Source organism: Pteropus alecto, unplaced genomic scaffold (genome assembly GCF_000325575.1).
Source record: "Pteropus alecto unplaced genomic scaffold, ASM32557v1 scaffold61, whole genome shotgun sequence".
Taxonomy (NCBI): Eukaryota; Metazoa; Chordata; class Mammalia; order Chiroptera; family Pteropodidae; genus Pteropus; species Pteropus alecto.
The window spans coordinates 428,242-445,118 of NW_006434835.1; the positions used below are offsets into that span (position 1 = coordinate 428,242).

The following is a 16,877-nucleotide window of genomic DNA, read 5'->3' on the forward strand; positions in this document are numbered from 1 at the left end:
CCGCCCGATTCCTGCTGGAAGTGAGCTGATCCGACAGTTTCTCAGGGAGAGACGGGGTCACGGCCGGCCCCCCTTCCCTCTAACCCGTCACAGCTTAGCGCAGGCGGGAGCTGAGGGCGCTGCCGGCGCTGTTTCTGTCTCTGCTCCGAATCCGTTTCAGGGTTCGTCCAGCCCTTCAGCTCACACCCCCCGCTCCAGCACAGCCTCTTCTCACCTCCAAGAACCTTTTGTTACTTGTCCGCGTGTCGACGTTTCTGCACCCCGGCCCGCCGGCACCCTGCTCCGACGGCGGAGGGCGGGGCTGACGTGACCTGCGTCCGCGTCTGGGGACCGCAAGGCCTGTGTCCTTCTGAAGCCCAAGCTTGGCGATGGCAGGGTCCCGTCCTGGTGTTCACTGCGACCCGGCCCCAGAGTCTCCAACACATGTCACAGGCCTGGCACCTCGAAAAAACTTAACAAATGACCTGTAAGGCTTCAAACCATTTTTTTAAAGTTTATGTACAGACCCCTAATAAAGAATGTCGTGTATTCTTGAGTAAGGCAAGACTAAATTGGGTTTATTTTTTACAACTTCACTAAAATGTTTTTAAAGAACAAGTAGAAAATTCAAGCCAGTCAAGGAACTCACCACCTGCAAATATGGTGTCCGCATGGTGTCGTGAGAGAGACACTCACGCCTGCGATTAAAACATTTGATTTGTTGGTGAGTGGTGCCACTCGGCTGCGTACTAGACGTCGCCGTGTGTGTGTGGGGGGGGGCACCGTGTCTCCATGACGTGGAGAGTCAGCGGGGGGACTCAGGTCACCGGACTTGGAGTCACGGCGTGAAGAACACTCCAGTGAGGGGGCCGCGAGCTGTGCAGGAAGCCGCCGCCCGAGAGGCCGCGCGTCCGTGTGGGAGGTCAGCGCCCCGTCCCCTTTGAGTCACCAGGAGAAGCCGAGTCTGCGTCCCAGGGAGTGGCAGCCACACTGGCTAGACCGCAGCACTGACAGGTTTGAAGGTGACAGGTATCGATGAGGAGTGGAGAAGCCAGAGCGAGCACGTCGACACCCTGGAAGAGGGGACGGACCGGGACGCGCGGGCGCACCGTCTGCCTGAGCTGCCGAGGTGGCTCGTGGGGCTCCATGCCTGCTGTAGACGGAAGAGGCCATCGGGGTGATGCCCAGGCGAGCTCGCTGTTGCCCAGGCGGTCTGAGATGATGCGGACCCCGGGTTGGGGTGCGATCAAGGGGAACAGACAGGGATTTCAGTATTTCAGTATGTAAATGTGATACACTTTATAATAAACTTTTAATTTAAAGCAATAAAAAGGTAGGTAGAGGACAGGCTGGAGCAGCACCTATTCTAAAGCAGAGAAGCCGACTCAGAAGTTACCAGCGAGTTGTTCACAGGAATTCCAGAAGGTCCTGAGAAGTTAAGAGTCCACTCGGGTAGCATCTGGAACCCTGGAATGCGGTCTTCAGCACGAACCACAAACTCGCTGGCAGGTGTAGGGACAGGGAAGGGCTTTTACAGGCCACAGGCGCAAGGAGCTGGTCAGTGAAGACATGGGTGGTGTCTGGAGCCCAGGGGACAGTCAGGACATTCCCCGTCACCCGGGCTGGGAGCCACCTCTCCCATGCTGGCAGTGGAAGCCTCGTGGGGCCACCTCCTGCTACGCCCAGCAGTAAGGCAGGGACACATACCAACAGAGGCCAGGCTGGCAGCCCTACTTCCCCGCAGAAGACGTGCCAGAGAAAGACGACTTAAATAGGACGAGTTTCAACACAGAAAATCCCTCCTCACCAAAAACCAGGAAGATCTCAAACTGCACGAATGATTACAATGACCGCCAACATGAAGGTGACAGGTGTTAGAATTATCTGACAGATATTTTAAAGCAGCTGTGATAGAAATCCTTCCGAAAGCAGAGCTCTGAAACGAATGACAGGCACAGAGCCTCCGCCGGGCCATGTGATGTTGCCGCGGGGATGTATCCATCATAAAGGAGAGCCAGACAGGCGTGTTAGGAATAAACAGCACGAAAACGAGAAGGTGAGCTCAAGACGGAATGGCGGGGCAGAGGGACCTGGACACAGGCCAGCAGAAATTGGCCGAACTGTCCTGTCACTGGGATGGTGGGGGCGGGGCCCACAGTGGCCACGGCGGTGCGCGTGCAGCCAGGGCGCATGGTCAGTAGCATCATCATGACTGTGCGTGTGGTGTCAGTGGGCACTAGACTTACCGGGGGAGCACCTGGTGAGGTGTGTACAGGTCCAACGTCTGTGCTGTACACCAGAGACTAAAAAGCACTGAGTGTCAACTGTAACTGAAAAAATTTAAAAAAATTTTAAAGACACAGTGACTGAAAACTTCCTGAGCTGGGAGGATGAAACCTACCAGCTCAAGGAGCCGAGGGCACTGACCACCATGTCCTCCCACTGCCCCGGATGAGGGTGGGGGCGTCTCACCTGCGGGGGAGTCGCAGATGGTCGCAAGCAGCGAGCTCATCGAGACCTCGGGGCTCTTTCCCCGGTTTGTGCCTCGACTGGAAAGTGGGGAACTTGCACTCGAGCACAAGCCTCTGCACTCGGTGCTTTAGCCTGACGTGTCTGGGAGTGTGCCCAAGGTGTGTGTGTCCGTGCGAGCATGTGTGTGAGTATCTGTGAGTGTGTGTCTGAGTGTGTGTGAGCATGTGTGTGAGTGATGTATCTGTGATCGTGTGTATGTGTGCTAGCGTGTGTGTGAGTATCTGTGAGCGTGTGTCTGAGTGTGTGTGAGCATGTGTGTGAGTGAGTGTAGGCGTGTGTATGAGTGTGTGAGCATGTGTGTGAGTGAGTGTGGGCATGTGTGTGAGTGTGTGAGCATGTGTGTAAGTATGAGTGTGCATGAGCATGTGTGTATCTGTGAGCTTATGTATGAGTATGTGAGCATGTGTGTGAGTGAGTGTAGGCGTGTGTATGAGTGTGTGTGAGCATGTATGTGAGTGAGTGTGTGTACGTGTGCGAGCATGTGTGTATCTGTGAGCGTGTGTCTGAGTGTGTGAGAGCATGTGTGTGAGTGAGTGTGTATCTGTGAGCTTATGTATGAGTGTGTGAGCATGTGTATGAGTGAGTAGGCATGTGTATGAGTGTGTGAGCATGTGTGTACCTGTGAGTGTGTGTACGTGTGCGAGCATGTGTGTATCTGTGAGCGTGTGTCTGAGTGTGTGTGAGCATGTGTAAGTGTGAGTGTAGGCGTGTGTATGAGTGTGTGAGCATGCGTGTGAGTGAGTGTAGGCGTGTGTATGAGTGTGTGAGCGTGTGTATGAGTGTGTCAGCACGTGTGTGAGTGAGTGTAGGCGGGTGTATGAGTGTGTGAGCGTGTGTATGAGTGTGTCAGCACGTGTGTGAGTGAGTGTAGGCGGGTGTATGAGTGTGTGAGCATGTGTGTGAGTGAGTGTAGGCGTGTGTATGAGTGTGTGAGCATGTTTAACTGTGAGTGTAGGCATGTGTATGAGTGTGTGAGCACGTGTAAGTGTGAGTGTGTGTGAGCATGTGTGTGAGTGAGTGTAGGCATGTGTGTGAGTGTGTGAGCACGTGTAAGTGTGAGTGTGTGTGAGCATGAGGGGCAGGAGCCCTGTGTGTGCCTGTGCTCAAGCCCTCAGTGCCTGCGCCCTGGAGACGGGTGGCTCCGTGGTCTGGTTTCAGGGCCACCGTCAGCAGAAGCCTGCACCCCGGGGCTGGGCCGCCCGCCCCACTGCAGCGCCCACACCCGTGAGGGGCCTCGCTCGCTGGGTCGGCTCTGCTGTGCTCATTCTCCTGCTGTTGGATGTTTCCCATTGGGCCGCTGGCCAGTGTGTCCGCTTCCTGGGGGACAGCGTTTGGCCCTGCCTCTGTCCTGGGGCATCTCCTAGGACGCGGCTGGTCCTTTCCGAGGGAGGAGCGAGCATCAGCCAGCACTGAGCGTTCCAGCAGCACTTAGCTGAACAGACTCGCTGGCTCATTGGTTTGTGTCTGGTCAGCGAGAAGCCCGCAGGGTGTCCGCTGTCACGGGGTTGGAGGTTCCCTGCCGGTGGACGCCCTGAGGAAGGCTGCTCCGGGCAGAGCGTCCCCACGACCCTGTGACCGTCCAGTTCCTCTCCATGCGGTCTGCGTGTTGACACATTTGAAAAAGCGGTTTCTGAGCACGGGCGGGGGTGGGGCTGCAACCTCCCGATCACTGCCAGACAGCCTCGTTGAAGAGTTTCTCTCAGAACCAATACTCTTGTTTCTAGTCCAAAACATACGTGTGCAGCTGGCGAGGAGAGACGCTGTGCTTCATCGTGGACTTCGCTTTGGGATTCACCTGTGTCGACAGCAAGACGAAGGTGAGGTGCCAGCAGCGGCTGCCACGCACCCCTGGAGACGTGGCTGGCGGCCGTTCAGCTGCTGACCCCCGCGACGTCCGGCAGGAGCCCTGGCCCTGACCAGCTGTGTCGTGTGCTGGTGGCTCCTTCATGCTCAGCCTTCGTTCCCACGTTGCGCCCAGGGGCCCAGTGTCTCCTCAAGGCCCAGAGCCGGGCAGTGTTGATGACAAACTTGTTTCTTGCTTAGTGACAGAGACTGTTCATGAGCGAGTTTTCGCAGTCCTAACCGCCCAGGGCCCAGGGGTGGCCCCGTCCTCTGGCTGCACGTGGCTGTGTCATCTGGCCATCTGGCCGTGGGGAGCCAGGCGCTCCCCGCCTGAGGGCCGGCCGCTCACCTGGGGCCTTCTCCCGTGTCAGCGTTTCTGTGCATGGTTTATTCAAGGTTTGTGGGGCACCAGGCACGCAGCGAGCTGGCAGAGGCCACTGTGTCTTCCTCTGGGTCCCCAAGGTGCCCTGTTGCAGGTACAGTGCCCGTCACCTGCGCCTCACGGCCAGGGCAGGGCAGGTGAGTGACTGTGGGGTAAGAGGGGCTTGGCACCCTCCCTTTGAGGGACTCAGAGCCCCAACTCTGCAGGATGGGGTGAAGGGAGTCACCCCCTGGCTCAGAGCGCTGACATCTGGAGGTGCCGTCAGAAGGCCTGGGGGACGGGGCAGATGACAAGGACATAGGCCCGAGCCCCTGTACATGGCAGGGTCTGCACTGGGGTGCAGGGCTGGGTAGACTGGGGTTCACCGCATCTGCATTCCCAGGAGCGGAGGTGCTAGGCGGGTGTCCCCTGTGCCACCACCGTACACTCACCCCAACAGCAGCCTGGCCTTCAGTGCCTGCCGGCCCCGTTTCTCCCGCGCTGCCCCGAGATTTGTCTCCTTAGGACGTGACCTCTTCTGCATGCCTCCCCCAGTCCCCACGGATCCGGGCCTGGCCTTGAGGCCCTGCAGGGCCGTTGCCCACCATTGCGCCCAGCATGTCCTCCTGGCCAGCCCTAAAAGTAGCCCAGTGAAAGTCGGGGAGTCCAGCATGTTTCTTAACGCGATGCGGAACCGGGCTGGGGCCCCGAGCAGACGCTGCGGTGTTGAAACACCCCAGAGACCGACCGCATGACCAAACTCAGCCCGGGATCAGCCTGCATTATCGGGCCGCCACCGTGGTGACCTGCTCGGCTGGCCGGAGTGGACCCTGACCCAGACGGTGCCAGAATCAGCCAGCTGGCTTCCCAGCGTGACGGGGGCCTATGCGCTGGGAAGGGGCAGGACACGACAGGCCTGGCCAGGCCAGGGGCTGCTCTGGACCGGACGCTCGGCCTCTGGGCGACCTCTGTTTCTGGGAGTCCCCTCCCCGCGGCTGGAGCTCCTACCGCTCAGGGCCATGTCCGCTGTCAGTCACGGTTCATGATCCGGCTTACCGCCCTTTCGCTCACCTGAGCATCAGGTACAGTCTGCCCCCTGTCCCCAACCTGCTTTCCCCTGAAGGCGAAGGCTCGACTCCACAGTCTCAGGTGGATGCTTCGTCATCTCAGGAGGCTGTGGCCTAAAACTTTCGAGTCTATTTTACATCCTGATGGTAACTGAAAATGGAAACAAAACGACAGTACGAAAAGGAAATCGTTTCATGGATTCCTTAAATTTTTTTTTCAATTTACAATATTTGAATAAATTTTCAAAAGAAAAGCTCTCCCCGCTTAACTGTGAAGAGTATAACAATGACTTGTAACTCCATGAAATATTTACAAATTGGCTGCATTTGAGAAACCTTTGTTTGTAAGTTAAGTGTAAATAGGTTTTCAATTACTTCTAGATTGACCTGAAATAATTATGAAAATAACTGAATGATTACTGAATGTGAAATGACTGTGAATAATTATGAAAATGATGTTTGCTTCATAATATAAGTCCTTTATATAAGTCATTATGGAAAGATCAAATAGGTTTTTGGCCTAGAAACACTTAGATTGAGACTTACCACGCGGATATTCACAAGGTAATTAGCACTTCTGCGTGTATTACCCTGACAGGTCTGACCGTGTGTGTATTATTTCTGGGTCAGAACTAGATTCAACATGGCAGCAATACTTGTTAACCAAATACTTGTCAGAAAAAGTTCTCCAGATTTGACTAGAGGCCAAGGTTTCATGCTGGACATCACACGGATGCCCAGCACTGTGGCCCAGTGTCCTGACTGCCCACTCTGTCCTCGCTGGGATGTGGGTGTGATCTCCAAGCCTGAGCCGGGGGCAGAGACTCCGCCTCCTGCCCTGGGAGTGAAGAGCTGGAATAAATGTCCCCCGGGGCCTGCGACTCGGGGGGTTCTCAGAATCTAGAAGGAACAGGTGTTCTGACACTTTGCCCCAAAGTGCAGAGACTCTGTGCAGCTGTAAGATTCAAAATCAGAGAAGGACATGGCCCACACCTGGAGGTCACCATGGGTCAGATAGGATGAAAGTGCCTTCAAACGCCCTCGGAGTCCCGGCCTCTCTGCCTTCAGGACACGCAGGGAAAAATACGTTCGTAATTTCAAAATAAATGCTTTTAATAGAAACGCAGCCTCTAACGTGCTAAAAGTGACTGCTGCTTTGTATTGGGCTTTTCCTGGGAAGAGAGAGATTTATTATCATGAAGTGTCTGTAATTAAAGACGATCGTTTATCAAGTCAGGCATCAAGCTGCTGTTTGCCGCAGCCTTGCTTATTAAAGAGTGAGAACTTGCAGAGTGCATTTCGTCTCTGAAGCGCCTTAGCAAACATGAGGTAATTTTTATGCTATAGAGAGGGACATTATTTACGTTTTTCAGCTTGGGGCAGAAACTAAAGCTGGGTGCCATGGACACAGCCACGGACGGCCCATCAGTCAGGGTTGGCGCGGCCGCTTCGTCTGCACTCCGGGCCGGGTCTCATGTCCTGTAGCAACAACTGGGCCTCAAAGTCGATTTTTAAAAGTTTTACCAGCAGAAGAATGAGCAGCGAGCTTATGATGCTTTCAGGCTACGTACAGAAAAATCCAAAGAAATTGGACGGGGCAGACGAGGGCGGATGGGGTTGCAGAGAAGACGGGCCGGGCTGGGATCGCAGGGCACCGCGACCCGCTCCGCGGGCCTGGCCGGAGGGCAGAAAGGGAGCCGGGCGGAGTGAGCACCTCCGCGGTGGGTGGGGAGAAAGGTGGTGATTCTGATCAACTATCACGGGCTCGGTGTACTAAGCAAACGTCTGCTTTTGTTTAAACAGATGATTAAGTCACAAATAGATTTAATGAAATAAGTGAGCTCTTGTTTCCAAATCACTAATTAACTTCATGCCTTTGCAGAACGTCCTCTGGAGGTTCAAGTTCTCGCAGCTTAAGGGGTCTTCGGATGACGGGAAAGCTCGTGTCAAGCTGCTGTTTCAGGATCTCGAGACCAAGCAGATTGAGATGAAGGTAGGGCGCGCGCTCCGCTGCCCGCACCACAGGTAGAGTGACACGCGAACGGGCCGCGGAGCCGTCTTCCCCCCCGCGGGAAACACGCGAGTCGGCCCTGAGGCGGGGCCCTCTGCCACAGCCAGACAGCGGGGCGCCCGGGGCCTCCTACAGACGTGGGCCTCAAACGTCAAGACCCCTGAAATCCGGTTGGATTCTACCAGAAATCACGTTTCTTAGTAAATATTAGCAGGAAGTCAATATCTGAAAACGCATGAGAAGTCAGAATTTAAAGGAAGAGTTTTACAAACCACTTAAGTGTATGATAAATTATCTGTGACATCAACAAACAGCTGATTGAAAGGATGTTAGACGCAACTTATAAATTCATCGCACTGAGCTGAACGTTTCCCGCTTATTTTAGGTGTAAACACATTGTTAACAACCCAGTTTTAATATAAACTAAAGACAAACTGAGGGCAGGTCTACACACTAAGAAAAAACAGAAACATTAAACCTGTGAACACGTGTTGCTCGGGATCAGTCAGCCCTCTGCACGCTCGTTTTTCTGATGAACTCAATCAGGGGACGCACCACACGTGACATGTTATCTCTGAACGTTTAGCGTCGACTCTGACAACGCTTCATTCAGTGTAATGAGATGGTGAGCCACGTCTACTCCTAAGTGCAATAGAAACGGTGTAGAATTTCTCGGCATCCGTATAGTCAGGGAACAGATAAAACTCGGAGTATAAACACTGTCCAGGCTGGTGGGTCATGAGGTGTGCAAGGGGGCAGCCGATGACGCTTCAAGCACGGACGCAGGACACTGGGCTGTGACAGCTGACTACTCTCGGTCCTGCTGCCCTGAAGGGAGTCTAGGGGACATTAGCCGTGAGCCAAGTGGGACCCTAAAAGAGAGAGGGAGGGGGAAGACTGGAAGGCTGCCCCCCGACACCGTCGTCTCCTATGGTTCTGCATCAGGTCATCCAAACAGGTGTGAGGTGCTGTCCCATCTCCCTGATAGTTAGTGATGTTGAGCAGTTTTTAATGTACTTGCTGGCCGTTTATAGGTCACCTTTGGAGAATGTCCGTCCAGGTCCTTTGCGTGCTTCTTAATCGGGCCCATGCACCTGCCGTGTGGGAACCACCTCCTGCCACCTCCCAGGACTGCGTGGAGCTGGGACTCTGGGCCGCCAGCCCCGCCTGTCCGGGAGAAGTCCAGAGTGTGTCACTCCAGCAGAGCACGTTAGCGCCTCCTAGGGGTGGGGGCTCAGAGAGCCCTGGGCGAGAGCCCTTTGCACCCAGAAGGCCCTGGGGTGCCCGCTGGGCACGGAGCAGAAGCACTACCTTCTCTACTCAAGTGCATTTCGTGCAGGACTCAGAGAGGCGGATCCTGGTTTTCCCTTTACCCGAGCATGAGAATCGTCCCTGGGTGGTTGTCTTTCCGCCCACACGCAGAAGCGGCGAGCACACGGCGACGCACCGCGCCTCGCCAGACGCAGCACCGCGCGCGATGGGGGCCCCTTTCTGGGGGGGTGGGGTCTGGTTTAATATTTGCAAAGCGAGAGCATCTGAACCAGAACAGGGGCCACGTGGCACATGCGGTCTGGTTTTGCAGAGAGTCTGTCACTTTTTCCGCCACGCATGTCCCAAGACTCTGTCATGTTGAGAGAAAGTCGGTCCCTTTGGAGCGCGTAGTCACCAGATGCCTGGTCCAGGGACAGACCCAAGGCCAGTTCCCCCCGCACTGTCCCCACCACAAGGATCACGTCTGTCGCCTCGGGCCGCTCTGTCCCCGTCATTCCTCAGACGGCCCCTGCACAGGTAAACAGTCTGTCAGTCAGGGGCGGGCTCCCCACCAGATTTTCCACTGAGCCTCACACACCGAACCCCTGAGTCCCTCGTCCCATCTCGGGGACTGACACAAGGCTTCAAAACGGTGCTGCACGATTTTCTTCCAGTGGTAACAGCCGGAGGTTTGACGCGGCGCCAGCGGCGGGCCTCGCTCCCCACCAGTGACGCGGGAAGGTCCCCATAGGGTTGGGCCCCCAAGTTCCCGCAGCCCCCCAGCAGCGGCTGCTCGGCGGCCCGCACGGCCCGGCCGGTCTGGTCTGAAATGGCAAGCTGAGCAGCGAAGCTGGCAGCCTCGCCCTGCAGCGACACCGCGGGCCGGCAGGACGTCCGCTGCCACGTCCCCAGGAGCCCGAGCCGTTTCTCTCCCCAGTCGACTTTCTCCTCAGACCTGTGGGAACAGAAACTCCCGTTCGAATACGACACTTGCTATCACACAAATCCCGGGGGGCGCCGCTCCGTCCTCGGTGTGGCGTGTGCTGTGACTGTCCAGCCTGTTGACTGTTGGACGGACACGCGGTCTTAGAAGTCGCAGTGAGCCCTGAGTTTGCACACAACGTCGGCGTCTGCTCTCGGCCACTCGAGTGGCCACGTCCTGACTGGGGACAGCTTTGCTGGCGAGGTGGCTGGAGAGTCGTCAGCCGTGGCTGCACCGAAGGCGGCGAAACGCTCACGGGTGCCCCGCTCATCCCGTTTCTGGAAACAGCCGGGACGGGGCCTCACCGCGGTCCCCGGACTTCGGCGCTTCGTGGACCTCCTGGCGCGAGCTCGCTGCTTTCTGTCGGGGCCTCGGCGGTTCTGCCGAGCGCGAGCGGCTTCGGCTTCAGTGTCTGAGATGAAAATCACGGCTGTCGCGTCTGGGCTTGTGCGTCAGTGCCCGTGGCTGTTTGTCTCCGTCGCAGGCTGTCGTGCGGCTATTGGACGAGGCTCTGGGGACTCGAAAAGCAGCTTCCAGTTTGCACACGCAGAACCAAGACCCAACACATAAGTCGCAGGGGCGTGATGGCCTTTCTGCAAAACGTCCCTCCAACAAGGTCGGTCACTCCTGCTGGGACACACAGCCGCACAGCGAATTAAGTTTGTGTTCGTCTGTGAGAACCTTGTGTATTTCCAAGAACGTCGCTTGCTTTCTCTCTCTTCCAGGAACAACCACAATGAATGACTCTGGGCACGGCTCTGGCTGTGGGTCGAGCAGGGGTTTCGTCCAGTTCGGCCCAGCTTGGCTTCCGGATTCTGTGGGGCGCGGTTTGAGTGACAAGTGTAGTGATTCCTCGGGAAACTGCTTGAATATCGCAAAGCTCTCACAGGACGACCCCCAGCACTTTGCACATTCTGCCTGCCAACCCTTAGGAAAAGTCAAAGCAAATCGTAGTTGATCAGGAACAAGCAGCCGGGGTGCAGCTGCGAGGCTGGGGTCTGGTCGCACAGAGCCTAACGCATGTGGGGCGAAGCGAAGGGGCCCCCTTCCCTAGGAGCCACAGGACATAGGGCGGCTCCACGCACAGGGAGCCGGGGTCACCACATCTCCGCTTCTGTCCCTTCGGAGGGCGTCCCTCTGAGCTGAGCTCGCCCTCCCGCAGGCCCCCTCCCCTGGCACCAGAGGTCACTTGGCTAGGGCGTGAACTTCCTGCTCGTGGCCACGCAGTGGAACATCTGCTGCCCGAGGACTCGGGGTGTCCCCCTGCGTCCCATAGCCACCCATGAAGGAGCGGCACAGAGGAAGGCAGGCAGGTGCTGTCCCTGCACAGGGGCCAGTGGGCTTCGATTGAAAGGAAGTTTTGAGATGTCAAGTCGTGGGTTGCGTAGTTGGGTGGCAGGAAGGACGCCTTCCCCTGGGGTGCCGCCGTCCCTCGTGTGGGGGCCGTGTCCACTTTCCCCCTCCGTCGGCCCCAGAATGAGAAGGCCAGACCCTGCCCCAGAGGTGCTTGAAAGGGCACACTGTGGAGCAGACCTGCCGGAGTTTGTCGTCCTTGTCCTTTGAGATGGCACCGCTTTCTTTCTGATGCCACCTCAACGGTTTGGAATAACTACGCTAGAATTTGGACAAGATGTCGCTAATAGGATGTCAATCAAACATCAGTCACCTTCAAAAGAATTTTGTTCTTCATTATTCTGGAATTTTGTCACGTCAAAGTAGAAGAAAAAGCCAGAGCCGTGCGCTCAGGCTGCCTCCCCGGGGCAGGAGCGGCAGGGCGGCGAGGGTCACGCTTCACCTCCAAGACACCAAGGCAGGAGGTCGCCTTTCCCGAGAGGAGCCTGGCCGTAGAACAGTTTGCTTCGCTCCTTCCGGCTCATCGCGACTCGCGTGTTGACGTGGCGTGGGCATGGCAGTGGGGGCTGCAGGAGGAAGGATGATGTCCGTTTGTGGCCGCTTTTGCTTTTGAATAGCATTCGGGATCTTTAAAACGGGAGTGAGGGACCCAGGAGTTTGTAATTTGGAGTATTTGTAATTTTGTTTTCTTATTGGGGCCACCACGATCTCTGAAGGAGACTCACCCCCAGGCATCATTTCTTATTTCTCCTGTCGCTATGGTGTCAGGCTAGGGACGGACCAGGTGACTCATCTGTCCCCCTGCCCCTGGCACTCTGTTCGGAGCTGTTGGCTGTTCAGACAATGGTGGTCTTTGTTACGAAGCACGTGCCCACATGTCCACTCATCCGCCTACACACACATACTCACCCACACATGCACTCACACTCACCCTCATGCATGGCATGTACACACGCACACAGGCACAAATACTCACCCCACACATGCATGTACTCACCCCCACATACATGCACTGCACACACACATATGCACAGATACACATGCACCCTGCGGGGTACACACTCAGGCACATGTCTGCGCATGCACATGTGGACACACGTGCACACACACCAGGGCTAAAGCACGTGATTAGTGCCACTGAATCACGATGCCTTGAGCCCTGCGGCAGCGACATCACCGCTCACTGAGCGGGCCACGCTCCCGGGAGGACCCCAATCAGGTCCCTGCCGACCAGGGCCTTGGACCCGGCACAGACCACGTCGGTTGCCAAAGAGAAGAAATAAGTGTCGAGCTCTGTTAGTGACAGGAAAACAAGGAACTGAGACTAAGTCGGACTCAGTCGCCAGGACACCAGTGCGACATGAAGCCCGGTCCATTCGTGTCTGTAGCCGTGTGGGTCGCACGACTCGCATCCTCGTCCGGCCTCCCTGACTCCGTGCGTGTTCGCACTCAAGTACCGTTCCTGCTGTCGATAGGTGTAGACTTTGTCACATGTTTTCCTGATACTGACGCACACTCACTTCCTCTGTTTCTCTGGCAGGAACTGGAGTTTGAGGACGTGACAGCTGTCCTGCACTGTGTCCACTCCTTCTTGGCGGCCAAGGTGGCCTCGGTGGACCCCGCTTTCATAGGCAGTCAGAGCATCGCCAGGAAATACACATGCAGCAGCTAACAGCACTCCGTCGAGATATGAGAGTTATTTTCTTAAGAAATGGACCTTTTCTGCACAGTATTGCAACTTTGTATGGTTTTATAATGAGCCTACAGTTGTGATACCAATAAAATCCATCCCTTGTTTCCAGCCATGGTCGTACTTGTGACATCAGCCCCTCTGCACGCTGCGGGCACAGCTGCGGGGGAGGCCCAGCGTCCACGCGCTGCACCCCACATCCCTGTCCCTCCAGGTCATGTGAGCCCCTCATCGTCCATGCCCAGATTGTCCCCAAGGTCTCTGCGGGAGGAAGGAGCTTCTCAAGGACAGTTGGTGGCGCCCCTTGTCCTCGAGGAGGCTGGGCAGAGGGCTTACTGGACAGATGAGTAGAAGAAATATGTGGGAAAGGAAATGGGCTTGAATTATTGAATCTTAATATCAAACACTTAAAAATTCTTATATAATTAAATAATGCATCACTTAAAAGTCGATGTAACGATTTTCCTAGTTCGTGGGGTTTTGTCGGCACTTCAGGCTCTCGGTGTCTCACGTGGCTTATTACCCCTAAGAAGGCCCGCTGTCAGTCTCTGCACCCAAAGCAGCTTGGCAGGCCCTCTTAAATGTCCTCTTAGGGAGGCAGACTGTAGTCAGGAAAAGTCAAGGTCAGGGACTCAGCTTCAAGGCTGTCTGTACAGGAAGAGTGTGAAGCCCTCAGGCAGTAACGCACAAGGGAGTAATTACTGCAGGGGACGCCTCCCGCAACTCCCCCTGCAGCTCCTCCTGGAGAGTGGGTGTGTGACATAACACAAGGTGACCGGGAACTCAGGGCCCGACCGCCCCCAACCCGTCCAGCTGATATTTAGAAAGAAGAAACTGTTTTTGATTATAATGTATCAAACATAAACAAGCAATGGTTTTTATGTTTGAAAATACAGCCTCCTTTATAGAAGATATCTATATATAATATAGGAATTATGTATTTTTATATGTAAGATTCCCACTCATGTTTTGATGACTTCCATAGACGACTCGAACAGGAATAAAGTGAATTTTAAATACTATTCCAAGAGAATGGTGTTCATGGAACATCAAGCAACATTTTTCTTTGCAGATGTTTATTCTCTTATTTTAACTCAAGCTTTAACTCAGATATTAATATTAATATCAATAGAAGTTAGAATTTTATAAAATATTCACCAACTAAGAAAGATAAAGTTAGAAATCTTCCTTTGTCTGGTTTCTCTCCTGGTCTGAATATGTTCGAATATCTCCAAATTTAATGGGTCTTCATTTTCCTCCCTTGTGTCAAAGAGCCTAAACTCACCCAAAAATAGATGCTCAACTGCACTAAAGAGTGAAGAAATTCTAAAGATAATTTTTGTTTGGTTTTCATGAAGAAAATGTAGTTTTAAAAAAAATGTACCTTTCCTGGATAACAATGAAAAGAATAATATTTTTCCAGGAAGAGTCAATACTAAAGTTTACTTTTAATTCGTGTAAATATACAGTTTTTAGAAAGATGCACAACTTCTTTTTAATTAAAAATTAGCAAAAGTCTTTTCTTATGAAAATGGAGCAGGGACCCCTTGCCTTTCCCTTCATGACACCACGACCCCACCACGGCCACCGCATGGGACCGCGGAAGTGCAGCCGACCGCGCACACGGAGCCACGTTCCCGTGGGGTCCCGGCTTGGCTCCTCCGTGTAGACGCTGAATTACGGTCCTGTTCTGAACACGGAACTTGCCAGGGGCGCAGGTGCTGCTCCAGCCGGGCTCTCTGTTGGGGAAACTGGGTCAAGAATGATTTCATTTTGTGCAGGACACACAGCACCCCTAAAATCTTCTCGTTTTTTTTTTAATTAGAAATCGGACCGCCTGCAGGTCCGTGCTTTGACCGGAGGCTCGTTCGTGACCGAGGCTGTGTGCGGGCTGTGCACAGGTGACCGCTTCCAACTTGCAGCCCCTGCCTGGGCGCAGGTACATTCTCTGGTTCTAGTCCAGGTGCGGAAACAGAGTGACAGAGGTTGAGCCTCCGCCTAAGGCCATGGTCTGTGGAGCTGGCAATGGGCCAAGACCCTGGGTCCACAGCCGTGTCCTGGTCAGTGCTTCACGTGGCACTGAGCCGTCACGGTGTAGGCCAACCCTCTGTGGGAGGCCCAAGGACTCACGCTGTGAGGGTGTCCGTGCTCTGCCTTTCCCCCGATTGGAAAACGTCACCATTATCTTGTAAACATGGCCTGTTGCCTTTTGTTTTCTCTTTATGTTTTATGTCACAGTAAATGTCTGTGTCCCTTGTGCAGCTCTTTTCTCCCCTGGGGAAGAAGAATGGCCCGTGAGAGTCGTGAACCTGGTGGAAAAGCAAGTCCACTTGTCGTCGGCCCTTCACATTTGTCCCCCTTTGCCTGCGCCCCTGCCATTAGACCAACAGGCTCGTCCCCACACACGTTCAGGATGGCTTGCCGGGGAATGGGGACCCACTTTCAGACCCTTCGTCTCTGACCACGACCACGAAAGGAGCATCACGCCCTGTCACAGCGCTCTGAACCGGGTCGCAGCCCTGAGCTCGGCTGAGACCTTCCCCCTGGTCCTGAGCCACGAAGGCTTGGAGGAGATGTGGACAAGCAGTCGAGCTCCAGGGGTGACGGTAGGCAGGAAGCCCCTCTGTGCCCTTTCCAGGGCAGTGGCTTCAGCGCTGCTGTCCCTCGGGGTGATGGGGACAGCTCCTGGAAACACAATGACAGTTGTTCTGAGGATTTAAGATAATAACTGGAAAGTTCCCCTCCAGACACAACAGTGACAACCCTCCTACCCCACCCCCAGTGTCTGCAGGAAATGACTTTTTTCTGTGTTTAGTTTCTCAGATCTAGTAAAACCACAGATTTTCCATTTTTTTCAGTTCTAAGTTTTAACAGAAAATTTGAAAATATTTATGCCAAAACGTTGACAAAGGAATTCTGAGAAGTGTGTCATACTTGAAAAGGCGAACCCTTGAATTTGTAGATTTACATTTGAAATAGACACTTAGGAATTTTAAAATCGAAACGAAAAGATCAGTGAGTTTTTTGGTTCTTATAATTTTCAAATTTAAAAAGAAAACATTACCATGAAAAACATCACATTCATTCCTTTGATGATGTGTTGCTCAGGCTGATTTTAAAACGAAGGAAGGAATAAGACGGTCGCTGAAGTGCATGTGGGCACGCTCAGCGGGGCACGCTCAGCGGGTGGGTCAGGCAACACCTCGGGACAGTTCACAGCATCTACATCCTTCGTGTGAAACATACTCAGAGTCAGGAATCAGTATGTCCTTATACGAATTGCTCAGACTTCCCATTCTAAAATTTGTTCCTGCTTTCTGTCAAAGCTGCACGCTAACCACAGCTCTACCTGGTTCCGTTGTTTTCAATGAATATACCTCACTGTTTCAAAATACAGTAGGAGTTAAGTTACGTAAGACTTGGCTGACCTTTGTACCTTTTTGTCCTTGCAGAAGGTTAGGACAGTAGCCATTTGGGTAAACAAATTTTTCAGTCCCGCATAGTGAATTGTCACTCATTCTGGAAAGTAAGGTTGTGACAGTCTTTCATTCAAGACCCCTTGGTGTCCCTGGAGTGTGTTGCCTTGCACACTCCAGGTGTTGGATGGGTACTCACTGGGTGTGGCCTCTGTGGGCTCACACGACGTCCTAATCCTGAGAACAGGAGATGAGGGAGGCACCGTGCCTTCTCCGAGGGTTCAACAATCCATTCATTACAACAAGCTTGATTGGTGGGCGCGAGCGGGTGCCGGGGGGCGGAGTCACGGCGCCGTCACGCTCTGCCCCGGAAGTGCTCCCCCGCGGGCGACC

At 54.2% G+C, this 16,877-nt stretch overlaps 1 protein-coding gene across 1 annotated transcript in view; it reads left to right on the forward strand.

Moving 5' to 3' along the window:
* SNTG2 (syntrophin gamma 2) overlaps nt 1-13,050 on the forward strand; it is a 91,655-nt gene extending 78,605 nt beyond the window's left edge. The window contains 3 exon segments of the mRNA XM_015588122.1: nt 4,236-4,328; nt 7,664-7,774; nt 12,919-13,050. Of these exon segments, the coding sequence (XP_015443608.1) occupies nt 4,236-4,328; nt 7,664-7,774; nt 12,919-13,050 (336 nt within the window).
* Nucleotides 13,051-16,877: the final 3,827 nt, after the last annotated feature.